The sequence below is a fragment of the Nuphar pumila genome, chromosome 7 (assembly GCF_984573655.1).
Source record: "Nuphar pumila chromosome 7, dmNupPumi1.hap1.1, whole genome shotgun sequence".
Taxonomy (NCBI): domain Eukaryota; kingdom Viridiplantae; phylum Streptophyta; class Magnoliopsida; order Nymphaeales; family Nymphaeaceae; genus Nuphar; species Nuphar pumila.
This window is the reverse complement of record NC_143255.1, coordinates 55,726,168-55,742,737: the sequence shown is the minus strand read 5'-3', so window position 1 is coordinate 55,742,737 and position 16,570 is coordinate 55,726,168. Positions and strand designations below refer to the sequence as shown.

At 40.3% G+C, this 16,570-nt stretch overlaps 1 protein-coding gene across 4 annotated transcripts in view; it reads right to left on the bottom strand.

Annotated features, from left to right (window-relative positions):
* The window catches only part of LOC149832295 (chaperone protein dnaJ 10-like), a 101,543-nt gene extending 85,780 nt beyond the window's left edge, over nucleotides 1-15,763 (bottom strand). The window contains exons 1-5 of one of the 4 annotated variants that reach the window (XM_090014423.1): nucleotides 15,540-15,763; nucleotides 15,271-15,384; nucleotides 13,406-13,465; nucleotides 12,272-12,354; nucleotides 11,929-12,094 (exon numbers count right to left, since the gene is read on the bottom strand). In XM_090014423.1, coding sequence (XP_089870549.1) covers nucleotides 11,929-12,094; nucleotides 12,272-12,354; nucleotides 13,406-13,465; nucleotides 15,271-15,357 — 396 coding nt within the window. In that variant the 5' untranslated portion in view covers nucleotides 15,358-15,384; nucleotides 15,540-15,763. Of the gene's footprint in view, nucleotides 1-11,928; nucleotides 12,095-12,271; nucleotides 12,355-13,405; nucleotides 13,466-15,270; nucleotides 15,472-15,539 lie in introns of all 4 variants that reach the window. The other 3 variants (XM_090014426.1, XM_090014425.1, XM_090014424.1) reach the window with 3 other exon arrangements.
* Between the last annotated feature and the right edge of the window lie 807 nt (nucleotides 15,764-16,570).

Genomic DNA, 16,570 nt, shown 5'->3' with positions numbered 1-16,570 from the left:
GCAACAATCCATCCATAACAAGACTAGAAATAAAAGAATGACTACAATGGCCTAATCGATTATGCCAAACAGAGGGCATATCAATTTGAGTCAAATTGACTTCATTCGGACTAATAGGAAAGGAAACAGGTGGACTGGACTTGGACACTGGAGGAGCTTCTTTGAGGACGTACATGTTGCCTTCACGAGTTCCTTCAGTGAATATCGTCTTGGTGAGAGGATCCTTGACAAAAACAGAGGAAGGAGTGAATTCAACTGATGAGGAAGAGTCATCAATGAGTTTAGATACTGAAATAATGTTTTTCTTGACATTAGGGACAACTAAAACATTGTGTAAAGGAAGAGAAGTATGCGGCAAAGAAACGTATGCATTTCCAATGTGAGTAATTTTGTGATGAGTGCCATCACCTGTAACTACAGAACCTTTTGCTAAATATGGAGAAGCACTAGAGAGTTTACCTGCATCATCTGTCACATGAGCGGCAGCACCAGAATCCACATACCAGACACCATCATCATTTTGCTTGAGATTCAGGTTGGACATAGCTGTCATTAGGAGTTGTTGTGCATCGGGCGTGAAGGAGAAGGAAGACGATCTAGAAGTGGTAGAGGGGGTGGGTCTGTGATCACGTCGACCTCCCTTGGCTTTGTTCTGAGGATTGTGCCAACATTCAGATTTAACATGTCCTCTCTTGTTGCAATAGAAACATGTAGGGATACGCTTTGGCATGTTAACAGGAGTACTGCCCTGAGGAGTAGGAAGAATACCCTTTCCTTGGCCGGATATGTGAGCCCAAGTATGTGCACGCTGTCCTGACATACCATGTGTAGAAGTAACTAAAACACTAGGTGAAGTAGAAAGGGAAGCATCATGCCTGTGAACTCTACCAGCCTCATGCTGGATCAATTTTGCCTTTAGGTCTTCAAAAGAGGGTAAAGTAGGAAGAACCTCTAGAGCAGTGCAAAATATATCAAATTCTGACCCTAGTCCACTGAGGGCCTGCTGAACTTTATCCTTGTCTGAAATAGGATGACCAATAATGGCAAGTTGATCGCTGACATTTTTAATCTCATAGAGATACTCAAGTACAGATCTGGAGCCTCTATTGATGCTTTGAAATTGACGCTTCAATTGGAGATATCTAGCTTCTGAAACTTGAGAGTATGTATTTGCAAGCATATTCATAATTGAAAAGCTGAGATATCATCATCTATACCTGCAAGCACTTCTTCAGAGAGAGTAGAAGTAATATAAGCAACTAAAGCCTGATCATGTGCCATCCATACGGCATATGCCGGATTAGGGATATTATCTGTAGCAGTCACCGAACTAGTAGCATCCTTTGTTTCACACAAAATCGATTCAGGCGGGACTGGAGTAGAGCCATCAATGTGACCATATAGACAATGGCTTTTAATGAAAGGGACTATTTGACGTTTCCACGTCAAATAGTTGGAATGGGTTAACTTTTGGGAGATGAGTTGGGAGAGGAAACTCGAAGAAAGGGCAGACATGGTTGTGCTGATATAATGCTGGAATGTAAGATTAAAGAAGCACCATTTGACGTGAAGCAGAGAAAAGCAGTGCTACTGTGAAGCCCAACAAGAAACTAGCAGAAAATTACCCGCAAAGGATGGCGGATATGCTAGCAGAGAATATGTTGTTCGAAAAGCAATCGAAAAAGGGATAGCACGCAGGAAAACAGCATGCAGGAAGGAGGGCAGAGATTCTAGCAAGAGGTCACGTATGAAAAACCAGTATGCATAAAAGAAAATCACCAAGATGAACACAGAACACAAGAGAATAACAATCAGAATAGACACAGACAGTAGATTTTGATGTGGACAAAAAAAAAATATTAGGGTTAGGGTATTTCTGTGTTTATATTGACGCAGACAGAAAAAGAGGTATTAGGGTTTGGGTATTTCTGCGTCTATGTTGACGCAGGCAGAGTATTACGAACGAGGGAGATGAGAAAAAAAAATGGCGGCAGAAATAACGACTTTAGGGTTAGGGTAGAGAAGACAGATTTGGGGATTTGGATTACCAGGTGACGTTCCGCTTTGATACCATGTAAGAATCTGAATAAGTCTTCAAGATAGAGCGCCTTCAAGCTTTGGAGAACAGTCTTCAATCTGAAAATCAAAGTAATAAAAGAGAAGAGAGGAAAGGAAGAGAGGAGGAAGGCGCCAAAAGGAGAGAGAAAAGTAGGGCACGTAATGTCTGTGTCCCTCTTTAATTATGTATATATAGGATCTTCTTCCTCTAAACAAAATACATGAAAACATTACAAGATTTACAAGTATGCCACCGCCCATATGGGGGGAGCATACGTACGGATATGGATCCCATATTGGATCCATATCCAAGACAAATACAATTCTAACAAGAAGGACTATCTTATGGCCATTAAAGATAAAAGTGTATGTGTTCTTGCGGCCATCGTGAGTTGTCTGGCGATCAAACTGCCAGGGACGTCCCAAAAGGATGTGACACGCGTGCATAGGGGCTACATCACACCACACCTCATCGTGGTAGTGTTCCCCCATGGAAAACCGGACTAGACATCGCTCAGTGATGGGAACCTCATTTCCTTTCTTGAACCAGGCCATCTTATAGGGTTGGGACAACTTCTCGGTGTTGAGTTTCAAGGTAGAAACTACACTCTCAGACACCATGTTCTCGCATACTCCGGTGTCAATGATAACATCACAAGCATGACCCTCACAGTTGCACCGGGTCCTAAAAATGTTATTCCTTAACCATTTCGATGGGGCCGATTCTCGGGGTGTGGTCAACACATGACGGATGGACAACAAACTTTCGACGTTACCGTCGAACTCTATAACTTCCCTCTCATCCTCGTCTTCAACTAATGACTTGCTCTCACTCTCAGATGCGGACTCTACAATACCTTCAACAAGATGGGTGTTCTTGCTCACGGTGGGACACTTAGACGCGACATGCCCTAACTCCTGACATTTAAAACAATGAAGGGTCGACTCACTAGGTTTGGCTTTGGACCGGGTATGGAAAGCTGGTCCTGACTGGTCAGGTTTGCTAAACTCTGCTGTAGGCTTTGAATCACTAGGGAAGCTTGCTCCCCTAGTTGGGAAACCCGACTTAAGTCGACTGGTGGGTTCACTACGGGAAGTCCTATATTCTTGCCTCCTTTTTAGCTTTTCCTCGATGTTCATGGCGTAACTGCTGGCCTGATCTAATGTCTCAACTGTGACACAACTAAAATCATCAGAAATAACAGGGCGGAGACCTGAAATGTACCTCGTGACCTGCTGGCGAACTGTTTCCTCGATCTGCACACGCAGGGAAAGACGATAGAACTCCGCAGTGTACTCTGCTACAGTTCGGGAACCTTGACGCAAGATCAGGTACTCCTTGTAGGCTCGCTCGGTGTGATCTGAAGGCACGAATTTTGACTGCATCAATCTTTGCATCTCCTCCCATGACTGTACGCGCTCTAATCCCTGCCGCTCTCTCGATCGCTGCAGCTCCACCCACCATGTATGTGCTAGGCCTCTCAATCGAGTAGACGCTAGAGAGACACGACGATGTTCAGCGACGGTATGATAGTCGAGGAAGAACTGCACGACATAAGACCAGTCGAAGAACTGCTCCACGTCGAATCGCCCCGCAAACTCCGAAAGATCCAGCTTCACTCCGTAAGTGGAGGAGTGTTCTGGTGCTCTCTGTTGTCGAGGCTCCACCATTCCTGCAGGATGCTCGTTCCAGAAGATGTCGTCGTCCCATATTGCTTCATTGTCCGTTGTGCGGTACTACTCGCCTGGATGATGGTGCTGACGAACTCTACCGATGGGGGGTCGGCGGTCAGGTCGCGCCGATTCCTGCTGACATTGTCTCGGTCTGGCTTGCCCGTGGGCGGGCACCATCTGCGGCCGATATTGGGGTACCGAGATGACGGGAAGTCCAAGGTAGGGTGGAGGGTTCGGGTGGGTCTCGGGTTCCTGGTGGGTAGGGTTGGTATAATATGGGTGTGGATTAGGAGTCTGGTGTTGGGTCGGATGCTGTATTGGGTTCTGGGTCAGGACTGGGTTGACAGGTCGGTTTGGGTTTGGGTACTGGGCCTGGTGGGTATATTGATGGGTTGATTCGCCCGATGGGATGTGGATCGGGCCCACTCCTACACTACTCGTCGGACCCAGATATGGATAGGTTGGATCGAGGGTCGAGTTGTGGGGATAAGAGGTTTGGTTTGAACTCGATCCACGATCCATAAGATTATGGGTCTGGTTTTGACCCGGTTCAAATTCAAACTGGAGCTCCGTTCGGGTCCGATATGGGTTTGGGTCGACATGGGGTCTATTTTGAGGGTCAAAAGTAATAGGTTGGGTCTGGTTCGGGACCGCCCGCGAACCGGAACCAACTAGGTAGGCCGGGTAAAGGGGTTCTAGACCCAGACCCGCTCCCTGAGACCCAACGGCTGGTCCCAGCGAAACGGGCCTGTGCCCTGCTGTAACGAAATCCGGATTGGACCCTCTTGGGTATGGCCCAACCAAAAGGGGCTCGCCTATTCCCGCTCGTGGGGGTGCGGTCACGGAGACTCCCTGCGCGGGGTCGGGAGGGAAAGGTGACTCCCTCCCGGGTCGGACTGACGAACCCGGGTCTGCGGCAGGGCCCAACGTGACGCTGGGGCCCTGCCGACCCAGCTCGATCTGCGGTGCGATCCGCGTACTACCCTGCCACGAGCCAGGGCCTGCAGGTGGACCCAGCGCAACGCTGGGGCCCTGCAGGCTCGGGTCGACATGCGGCGCAGTCGCAGGGACACGCGACCACGAGCCCAGACTAGCAGGTGGACCCAGTGCACGGCTGGGGTCCTGCAGGTTTGGTCCGACCTGCGATACCAACGCAGGTGGTGCTCGCTGCCTGGGGTGAGGTACCACTACCAGGGGGTTGCTGCTCATCGGGGCTCCTTGGTGCTGCTGAAAAGTGCCCAGATCAGGGGTGGATGCTGGCGCCAGCAGGAAAGTAGCGACGTGACCTTGCTGGAGTTGCGTCGGCTGATGGGGTTCTGCAACGTTGGGAATCAAGCTTGCGGCTGCGCCATCAATGAGGTCTGTGCCCGGTATTGCGCACGGTTCTTTGTGCGATTCGAGGGTTGTCAAGCGGTCATCAAACCCATCCATCCGCTTCGACAGGCCGATGATATCCCTACTCATGCGCAACATATTCTCCTGGATTTTCGTTAACACGTCCATTACGCGCAGCATGGGATCTTCGCTGCCAGCCTCCTCACACTCCTCGCCTCATGCCGGATCGGTCCCCGCTTCAAGAGTCATCTCGCTGATGAAGGTGGACGCCGGAGCTCTGATACCACTTTGATGCAATCCACGTCGGAGGAGGAGTGAAAAAAGAAGCCCACCGTGAATCGGTGTGGCCCAAACTTTTTATTATTCTCAACAAGTCTCAATAATCAAGGGAAAAACAACCAATAGTAAAGGAATGAAAGGGAACAGACTGCAGGTAACAAAGAATAAGCAAAAAAGAACAAACAGAAATGACAGCTGAAACTTTTCAAAGCAATCCCCCTACGCAACCCTAGGGGTGGGCCTTTTAAAGGCTATTTACTGGACCCGGGTCGCGGGTCCAGGCTTGGACCCGAACCGCGATCCGGGTCAACTTCTATCTGCTGCTGGCTCTGTGACGTGCGAACTCCACCACGCCTGGAGTAGGTGCGCAGGGGTACCTCCTGTTAGAAAGTGACTTTGAATATTTTAGGTTCAATAATGAACCTATACACATGCACATTAAGTGCAAATATACCCACTTAAGGGAACAACACAAGCACATCAAGTGCTAATACATAAACCCATAAAAGGGATAAATATGACTTAAAGTCATAAGTTGAATATTATTGAAGAAATAGAAAGAAGAGGGTAAAAACCCTATACAATGGAGCATAAGCTCCTCCAATGAGTGAGTGAATTACAAGGGGAAAACCCCTATTTATAATACAAGAGAGGAGCCACTTAGGGGGCTCCCAAAGGAGTCGTTGGGAGCCCCCAACGGTCACATTTGTGACCGTTGGGGGCTCCCCAACGACTCTTTGGGGAGCCTCCCTAGGTGGCGCAAACCACAAAAAAAGAGAAAAATAAAAAGGAAAAATAAAAGTAAAAATTACAAACATATTCTAAATGGAATATGCGTAAAACTGTGAAATGACTAAACTACCCCTATGCCTATAAATAGAAAAATATATATTATATATATATAATTAGGATAATACATATGCATATATACCATATATGAATATGTATTATCCTTTATATATATAAAATATATATAAGATTACATAGGTTGAAAGATACATTTTAACACCCCCCCTCAAACTTTGTGTGGGGGAACGAAAAGATTGAAGAAAGCAGGAGGAAGACTCTCAAGGCTTCAAGAGCCTTCCGTACGAATGTCATTGCAAATGTCTTCCTCCAACGTCTTTAACGATGAGCACCTTCCATGATCTATCCAAGGTACTTCTTTTCCTCTTATCTTCAAGATCCTGTGGAACAACAACAAAGAAACAAGTGAAACATATCTTTGCATTTTACTCAATTGGAACATTTCTAACAAGCTCAATTGAAACCACATCGGATGACACATCCGCAAAACAATGGTGCAAAAATATAACTTATGCATAGAAATTTGAAGCACATGATAGGATAATTATTTTAGCATGAAAAGTAAATTTAGAAAACCAAAGTTTTAAAATCATACATCATGTTAAAGAGTGAGCGGAAGCAAATTATGCGGAAATGAATTGCAAGAATGCATAATGCATTCATAAGGTCCAACATTGGACAAACATAACCCCATAATGGGGAATAACAAAATGGTCCACTAAGGGACACCACAATAAGCCTACGAAGAGGCATAAGCTATATATGCTTTGTTGAATGAGGGCCTAAAAGGTCATAATGAGCATATGCATGTACTATCATGAAATAAATTAATACTTAAAGGAATCATTGATGAACATGCTTCAAACATGTAATGAAGTGCCAAACAAAAGAAACGAAGTCTCCAAGCATACTTTAGACAAAATAAGCATAAGAAAGTGAAAAATACGCTACAACAAATGACTCTCAACAAGTTCTCACAAATACATCATAAGAACCACAAATGTTCACAAAGAGAACTTAAGAATACACACAACCCAAAACGGGTATAAAAATGAAAGATAAACAATTTTATTGATTTGAGATAAAAACCCAAAATAAGAGTTCACAAGGTTTTAAATCCATTTACGAGGCAAAACGAAGAGTGTTATTTGAGTAGAGAATCTTACCTATTTAGGAAAATCTTACTCAATTGACAAAAAACACATTTTGCATACAAAAGTGGCCAAAAAACCATAAGCACTTAATATATGGATTAAATGCCAAAAAAAACAACTTGATTTTAAAATATGCATATCAAAAATATGATTGACTTGAATATCTTAAAACACAAGTCATGAATGAAATTTTGCAAATTTCAACAATAGTTCATCCATTACAAACAATTACCTCATTAGTCCTCAAAAACCCATAAATCAAGTATATAAGCTACTAGATCAAGAATATAAATATAATGCCATTAAAGGCCAAAGACACACACAAAGGTGTGCAAAAGAACCTCTTGTCTACATATAATAATACTTGAAATGAGTGCATCTACGACAAGAACAAGAGAATACACGCCAACATGGACCAAAAGCATCTTTTGTCTACGTAAAAATACACTCAAAACCAAGTATGTTTAGCTACTAGAACAAGAGTAACAGGCTAACCATGGGCTAAAACACAACACATCTCTTGTCTACATAACATGGCACTTGAAATGAGTGAAATAAGTCAACCATGGGCATACATCTCAGCGACTAGAACAAGGACACAAACGCCAACATGGACTAAAATCACACACCATGGTGTGAATCAACGTGCCTTGTCTACATATGATAACACTCAAGACAAGTGTGTTTAGCTACTAGAACAAGAGAAACAATGTCAACAAAGGGCTATCAACACACAAAGGTGTAATAAAATTCTTGTCTACATATGATGACACTTAGATAAGGGTTATAAAAGGAGAAGACTTTTGAGGTAATAAAACTTGTAATGACAAACATATATATAAATCAATCAATATTCTTCAAAAATAAATGTGTGAACATACGCACACCAAGAACATATGTAACACTTGTGCACAAAAGCACGAAATCACAAATGTGCAAATGCACTCATAATTTTCATAAACAATAAAAGGTTGGGCAATAATCCCTAAAACCTTGATTTTAATATACAGTAAAACATTTTAAGGTTTCAAACATCATATATCCATCACATTTATATATAAATAAGAGCATCTATAAGATCAATGGCCAACATCAAACTAGTGACACACTCATATACCAAATCATTCTAGAGTCCCAAGGTGCCCGTAACTCACCTCAACCACCATCTATAATATGGTAAGTGGACAATCTAAAATGACATAACAACGAGTGACACACTCATAATTAGAGATCATATACCAAATCATTCTAGAGTCCCAAGGTGCCCATAACTCACCTCAACCACCATCTATAATATGGCAATTTGGACAATCTAAAATGACATAACACAAGGTGCCCTTAACTCACCTCAACAAACATCTCCAATATAAAAATAAGGCCAAAACAATGATGCATTAAAAAAACATGTGATGGACAAATATAAATGCCACAAAAAGGCAATAAACACTTTAGGAATTATTTTTCAAAGAAAAGATGACCGATTAAAAATTGAATCAAAGGTCCAATATAATCAATCACAATAATATGTTTTATAACAACAATTTTGCATAAACACGAATTATGCTTAATCTTCAAAAGAAGTCATTTATAAAAAAAAACTTATTATGCAACTAACACAATTATGAAATATTAAGCAACATCATGCGTAAGAATCCATTTGGAAAAAGTCAAAAACAAGCCTCAACTATGATAGATATAAAGTGCAATTAAATGCATACCAAATGATAATAGATGCACTTTTATGCAATGCAAGATTTTTAAATGACAATAATCTTGAGTGAGCAAATAACAAACTTAGGCTAATATAGGCATTCATAAAGATGGTGAAGTTTGAAAATCTTATAAAATCCACTATTGTAACTTAAAAAATGATGCTCACAACCAATCTCAAAAGATCCACAAAGGGTTACAAGTATTAATGAATCTTTGAAGGATATTATGCAAGGGAGAAGATACTCACAAACAATCTTCTCACAACAACCATGAAATCTTCATAAAAGAGCATATACTCACAAGAAGATTATAAGGACCAAAAGGCTCCTTAAAGAGAGCTCAAAACACACAAAATTCCCAAAGAAGGGGGAAACTCCACTAAAGTGAGAGAAATCCCAACAAAGAAGAATAATAGATTTGTTAAAAAACCTTATGATAAAGTAAGATTGTACTATGGCATAAATTTATAAAATTAAACATTTATTGAGGAAAAATTCAAAAAGCTCTTAAGTTTTATAAAAAAACATGACTTAATTCAACCGGAATTATATATAAAAAAAAAATTCTTAATTAAATGTTGCTCATATAAAAAGGACACATTAGGTAAGTGAATCAAAAACTTATTAAGGAATTTTTCATATATGCCAAGCATTTTTCGAAAAACTACATTTCACAAACATTTTAATCTTAACATACCTTTCTTTAAAGACTTACCATATATAAAAGGTATTCTTATAAACAAAGATAGGTTTAAAATATAAATTCAAGGCTCCAATGGTCATAAATTTTTACCGACCCATTAAGTTTTGAGCAATCATATATCTAATTTTTCGCCAAACAAGTTATCATTTTAAAATTTTTCAAAGAAAAACATACAAAAAAGTATTTATATGAAAAAGATTCAATAGAGTATCAAGTAACTCAAATTTTTATAAAAAGACATAATGACAAAGAGTACACATAAAAAAACATATTAAATTCTTCATACAATACTTAAAGAAATAGAATGCATACCGAATAACTTTTAGAAAAGAGAGAGAAATGAATACTTCACCATTTTTCTTTAAAACTTTCTTGAATACCACGCTTCCCGATGCACCAAAGAGCAACTCGATCTCAACCTTGCTCTGATACCATGTTAGAAAGTGACTTTGAATATTTTAGGTTCGATAATGAACCTATACACATGCACATTAAGTGCGAATATACCCACTTAAGGGAACAACACAAGCACATCAAGTGCTAATACATAAACCCATAAAAGGGATAAATATGACTTAAAGTCATAAGTTGAATATTATTGAAGAAATAGAAAGAAGAGGGTAAAAACCCTATACAATGGAGCATAAGCTCCTCCAATAAGTGAGTGAATTACAAGGGGAAAACCCCTATTTATAATACAAGAGAGGAGCCACTTAGGAGGCTCCCAAAGGAGTCGTTGGGAGCCCCCAACGGTCACATTTGTGACCGTTGGGGGCTCCCCAACGACTCTTTGGGGAGCCTCCCTAGGTGGCGCAAACCACAAAAAAAGAGAAAAATAAAAAGGAAAAATAAAAGTAAAAATTACAAACATATTCCAAATGGAATATGCGTAAAACTGTGAAATGACTAAACTACCCCTATGCCTATAAATAGAAAAATATATATTTTATATATATAATTAGGATAATACATATGCATATATACCATATATGAATATGTATTATCCTTTATATATATAAAATATATATAAGATTACATAGGTTGAATGATACGTTTTAACACCTCCCTGCGTCGCGGCTCCGTACCTGCAAGGGGTCATACACGTGAAGCCGGTCATCTGCCCTTTGTGGCGGATCGGGTGGCACGATGGGCCCAATCGGGTCCTGCCCTGCATCAGAAACTGAGGGGGAGGAGAGGGTAATAGAGAGAGGGAAAGGGACGAACACAGGGGGGCGGGGGGGAGGCTATCGGTCAGCACTCCGACGAGCCGTCGGCCGGTGACTGGAGGTCGGACGAGAGGAGAGACCAGAGCAGGTGACAGAGGTAGGGAGGGTTTTCTCGAATGAGAAAACCCTAACCCCTCTGTTGCTTTATAAAAACACGGGGGTGGGGTATCCAGTTTGGGTCTGGGTTGGGGGTCGGGTCCAGACCCGACCCGGGTCCGACCATTTTTTTTAAATCCTGGGTTTTACAAGGGTAGGGTTTTCCGAAACATCACGATGGTAATGGTGAACTTACTTGGATTTATTTTAATTTTTTTTTTTAAGATGGCATTGTAATGGTGAACTTACTTGGCTTTATTTTTTCTTTCAAATTAATCTGATGGTTTGATTAGAGAATGAGGGAGATAAAAGAATTCATAAAAAATATGATGGGGGTCAGTTAACTGTTAAAACATAAAAATTATATATATATATATATATATATATATATATATATATATATATATATATATATATATATATATATATATATATAATTTTTTATATTTTTGCCGCACCCCCGCACCCAAGTTTTTTGAAAGTGCCGCACCCCCGCACCCACACCCGCACCCATGTGACATAGGTTATCTTTGTATTTGTCCATTATTGGACTTGTAAGTGTTCTACACTTTGTTATTTGTAATTCCGCCTATTTCATTACAGTCTTGCCCCAGTATAATTAAAGGCTTTTAAGGGCCTTTTTCAATAATAAGTCCATTTATATTTTGAAGTGCTCTCTCTCTCATATTGTGTGTGTCATTTGCCACTTTGTGGCCTATTGTATTTTCTGTCGCTGTCCCTAGACGGAAAAAGGCTCATGTATGCTTGTGCATCTCTTATAGTCTTTTTGACATTGTTCTTTGCCTAGTGTTTCATTACATACACAATATCAGAGATCATCCGGTTGTAGTGAAATTTCAGTTATCAATTTAGGTGAACATTACCTTCAGTTTATCACTAAACATTTGCTTCCTTTGTGCAAGCTCTTGTGGTTCATTTTCAACTTCTATTGAAGCAGCTGAAGCTAAAGCCAACACACCCACATAGTCTTCAAAATAGTCACTTCCGAAAAGCATGCCAAATACTGTTGCAGGATCTACCAAAGAATCTCTGAAACCAATGAACATTGGTGCAAGAAAAATTACCCAGATGAAATCATGACGTTTTGAATAGAAGATTACATTAAGAAATCACATTTTATGCATAAGAAGAAACATTATAGTGTAGCATGCCTGATGCACAGAAAATTGTAAGTGCGCTAGAAAATCTGTCAGAACGCATACTTACTGTGATACACCTGCCTTTCCAAACTTGTCATAAGATTCACGTTTTTCGGGATCACTTAGGACTTGATATGCTTCCCCAAGTACCTTTTCATGTTCCAAACAATAATTAAATGCATTTGACAGGCCAGTGCCTTAAGATAAGACATTATCTAATAAAAGAAATGAGCCAAATGCTTTGCTTTCCATAAATGTAACTAGAGTTTATGAATTTAGTTATTTTGATACCATGAAAAAAAAGAAAGATGAAATAACATGAAAGTACTAGATTTGGGGCATGTCAGGTTCTAATTAGATAATGACAACATGGCTAGAATGGTTGTTTTTAGATGCTAGAGACAACAATATGGTGGAGTGGACCTAAACTGACCTAGATATTCAGGCCACCACTCTCTTGATTTTACTTGGTTCATAACAACAATACGTAGGATCCCATAAATATTCAGTTTGCTTTATATGGAGGAGAAAACATCCAAGTTATGTGATTTACTTATTCCTATTACAACAGTATCTAGAATCCCATGAATATTCATCCTATTTCACATGGAGAAAACATGTGTCCGTCCTATATGTTTTCATTATATGAAAATTTTACCATAAAGGTTGTACCAATAGCCTTGTACGCAATCACAATTACAAGAATGGAAAACCCTTTGCTGAAGGAAAGAACTGCTATTATAAATTATTAAAATAGCCACACAGCCATTTTAAGAATAATAAGTTATTACATCTTCAAGGTTTAAGTATAAAGTACTATATCATATGGGAACAAAAGCTAGCATAATAGTTGGGCCCGCCTCTCCATTCAATATTTCTCCACAATTGACACAGATGGTAGAGTTCCGCTTATTCCTAATGTAGGTTAACATGCATGGTTTGCTCGATTTTTCACACAGATAACTAATCCTTTCTTTAGTCCATGAATTCATTTCTTGTTTCAAAGTGACCATAATAGCGCTTTCACTTTGCTCCATTTGCCTCATATTACATAACAATTTGACTATGAATTCTTGATTCTGAAGATTGTTATCATTTATAAAATAAAGGAATAAAAAATTAATGGCTTATTTGACAAGTATATAAAAAATCAAAGGCTTCTTTGACAAGTATGATTCATAAATTATAATACAGAAAATACCTGAAAATTATGAGCTGCTTTGGGATCACCAGGATTTTTGTCAGGGTGCACCAACCTTGCCTACAAGAACAGTGAATAACTGTTAGTTCCTTGCATCCAAATTTTGAAAGATGAAATGATACCAACTTGAATTTTCCATTTGTATCACACAATACATGGGAACTGGATGCAAGTATATAGACTAAAAGGGCTATAGGACCATCAAAAGACCCCTAAAGATTACTCACAAAATTATTTCATTAACTTTGATGGATGAAAGAGAAAACGTAGTGCACCAAACATTTCTCCTTCTTGCACAATAAACAGGCTGGCATTTGGAGAACTGGTTCATGGCAGAAACAAAAGGATCTCTTTAAATGACAAATGATAATGAACCACCCTATGTACCCTGGCTATTGAAATTGAATCATGATTTGAAAAAAAAAATCAATCCAATCAATTGTCAGACACCTAAAGTGTAAGGCGATGTGTTGGGGGAGAGGTTCTTGCTAAAAAAGGAATACTCTGAATATTTGATTATGATGGCACTAGGGAAAAGAAAAAAGCTTAAAGCTGATAATCATTTATTATCAACCAGTTTTGGCATGTTTAAGCATGTTGATAGGGCCCAAAATAGTTCCATAAAAAAACAGGCAAAAATGAAAATGAAGTTCATAGGACACATGAATGACATAACTAAAGAATTAAGAGATTGCCACATTGGGGACTAAATGTGATGGAAGGATGTTTACATTCACAGTTTCCAAGGAAAGGACTGGGGGTTTTGGGTTGGGATGCATGGTGGTAAAAGCAGCATCCATGGTATAAGGTTTTACATTTTGGCCACCAATTTAAAGGTGTACAATTGGAAAACGCTGGTCTTGCATCAGGCCACCAAATATGGGGTAAGTCCAAGCATCACATAACTAAAGAATGCAGGAAGTTATACCCCTCAAAATGGGATGAGACTTCAGCTGTATAAATATGACAGGATATTCTCATGATCATTAATTGAACCAGCCACATCACGTTCAAGCTCAATTAGTTCGATTAATTTGAATTCTCGACTACTTCTCAAAATCTTCCTTTGAAATGCCATGTATTAGTACCACTCAATTGCATGAATTTCATTAATATATTCATAATACGAGCCATAAAATACAAAAGAAAGTGGCACCCTTGCTGAATAAAACAAATGACTCATCAAATCTCCGACACTTCAAGAACCAGTAGTAGAAAAAATAATCTTGCAGATGAGTATGACAGCATTGGTGATGTAAATACAAGTTGCAGTGGATGTAGACATTGGCAATTGCCTGGTCGAAATGCTGAATTGCAACAATCGCGGAGTGGTCGAATGTCAATGGCTGGGCGACATAAAACAACACATTGACATCCAATTCATCCCCAAGTATAGCAAATAATCCACCTCATTATCCCAAGAATAACCCAATGAAGATACTCTGATTCCAAGAAATGAACCATGTTTTATACTTCAAGGGTGTTTTGCAGTTAAACCAAGTATTTCCATATCCTTTATTGAGCAATTAGCCACCATTATACGCCGAATACAGAGGCCAACCAAGATTTCAAATAACCACGCCATAGTTTCTTTAAAGCAAAGGTCGCTGCGTGTGTACAATTGTGTCATCATCAAAACCAATAACACTAAAAAAGAAAAAGTTAGCATACGGGTATTTAGCAAACTAAACTCTTATGATGGATAATTAAAGACAAGAACCGAATAAAGGGAAAAGCTCAGATAATCATGATGACTAAGCAGGCCAGAAATACTACTATGACAGCAATGAATTACAAATAAAAAGAAGAAGCGAACTCAACCACCATCAAGAAAAAGAGGCTTTAATTTTGCGGATATTGAAAACCTTAAGGTAGTAAGCCTTCTTGATGTCAGCAGGGGACGCATCATGAGCCACATCCAATATGTCATAATACTCTGTCTCCTTCACCATGGCGCACCAGATCACAAATCCAAAGTCCTGATCTCACAAAATAATCACATACCTATAAGTCAAAACCCACATCTGTGAAAGCATAACCTGCAAAAAGCTCCCTTCTCTATTTCTCTGAAACCAAAGTGTGGAGAGAGAGAGAGAGAGAGAGTTAGAAGGAAAATTTGAGGAAATGATGGTACCCAAGATGGGGTGGGATGAGCAGGGGGGGAGACTGCCTCTCAATTATCAGGAAGGGAGATGGGGAGAAGAGACGTGAGAGAAGTACCAATATAACGGTGCGGCCTGTTTGTGTCGGATAATTTAGATCTTCCACGCTGAGATGTGGTCCGATTGATGTCAATGGCAGGCAGAAATGAACATTGGGATGAACGACAGAATGAAGAGCAGGTGAACTAATTTTATCAATTATTGTGTGCGTCGGTTCTGTGTGGTTGTGGGTGTGGGGGTGGGGACCGGATTCCTTTCCGTGGAATTGGCTGGCCTTGGATGGATATTACGTGTCCCATCGAAGCCAGCTGACTCTTTTGTAAAAGAGGAAGTCTCTTTTGGTTCCTGCAGTGGTTTGCATTTTTTTTTGACAGTCGGGGAAAAACCCATCACCTACGGTATATTGGCTTGAGGTCCTCACTGCCCACCGAGGAGTACACTCAGTTTCGACATTGTGTAAGGGACGCCAGTGAAATTCAAATTTGGGACGTCCGGTCAACTTGATGACATTCACAAGTGGGCCCACCGGATGATTGGAGCCTTTGTGAGCGCTATGCAGTTCTTTTATATTATATATAATAAGGAGAAACCACTGTTGTGGTGTAGACGTCTCATTACCAGCTGAAGGAAGCAGATCAGGTCATGCTGAACATGAGCGTTTTTGCTCATGCTAACATCGTGGCCGTCTATTTGCATTTTGGATGAATGCCAAGTAGTTTTGTTGACTTTTTAGCTTTTCAAAATATAAATCGGACGGCCACGATGTTGGCATGAGCAAAAACGCTCATGTTCAGCATGACCTGATCGGCTTCCCAAGCTGAAAGGTGCCATGCTGACTGTGGTCATCTATCAGTGTTTCTTTTTAAGGCTACCCATTATACAATGATATCATTGGGGTTCAAACTTGCAACGTCCCAACACAAGGTGACGTGCACTAGCTGTTCCTACCAGACAAGCGGAGCCCCTGTTGGTGGTCTTCTATCAGTGTTGGTGCTGGCAACTC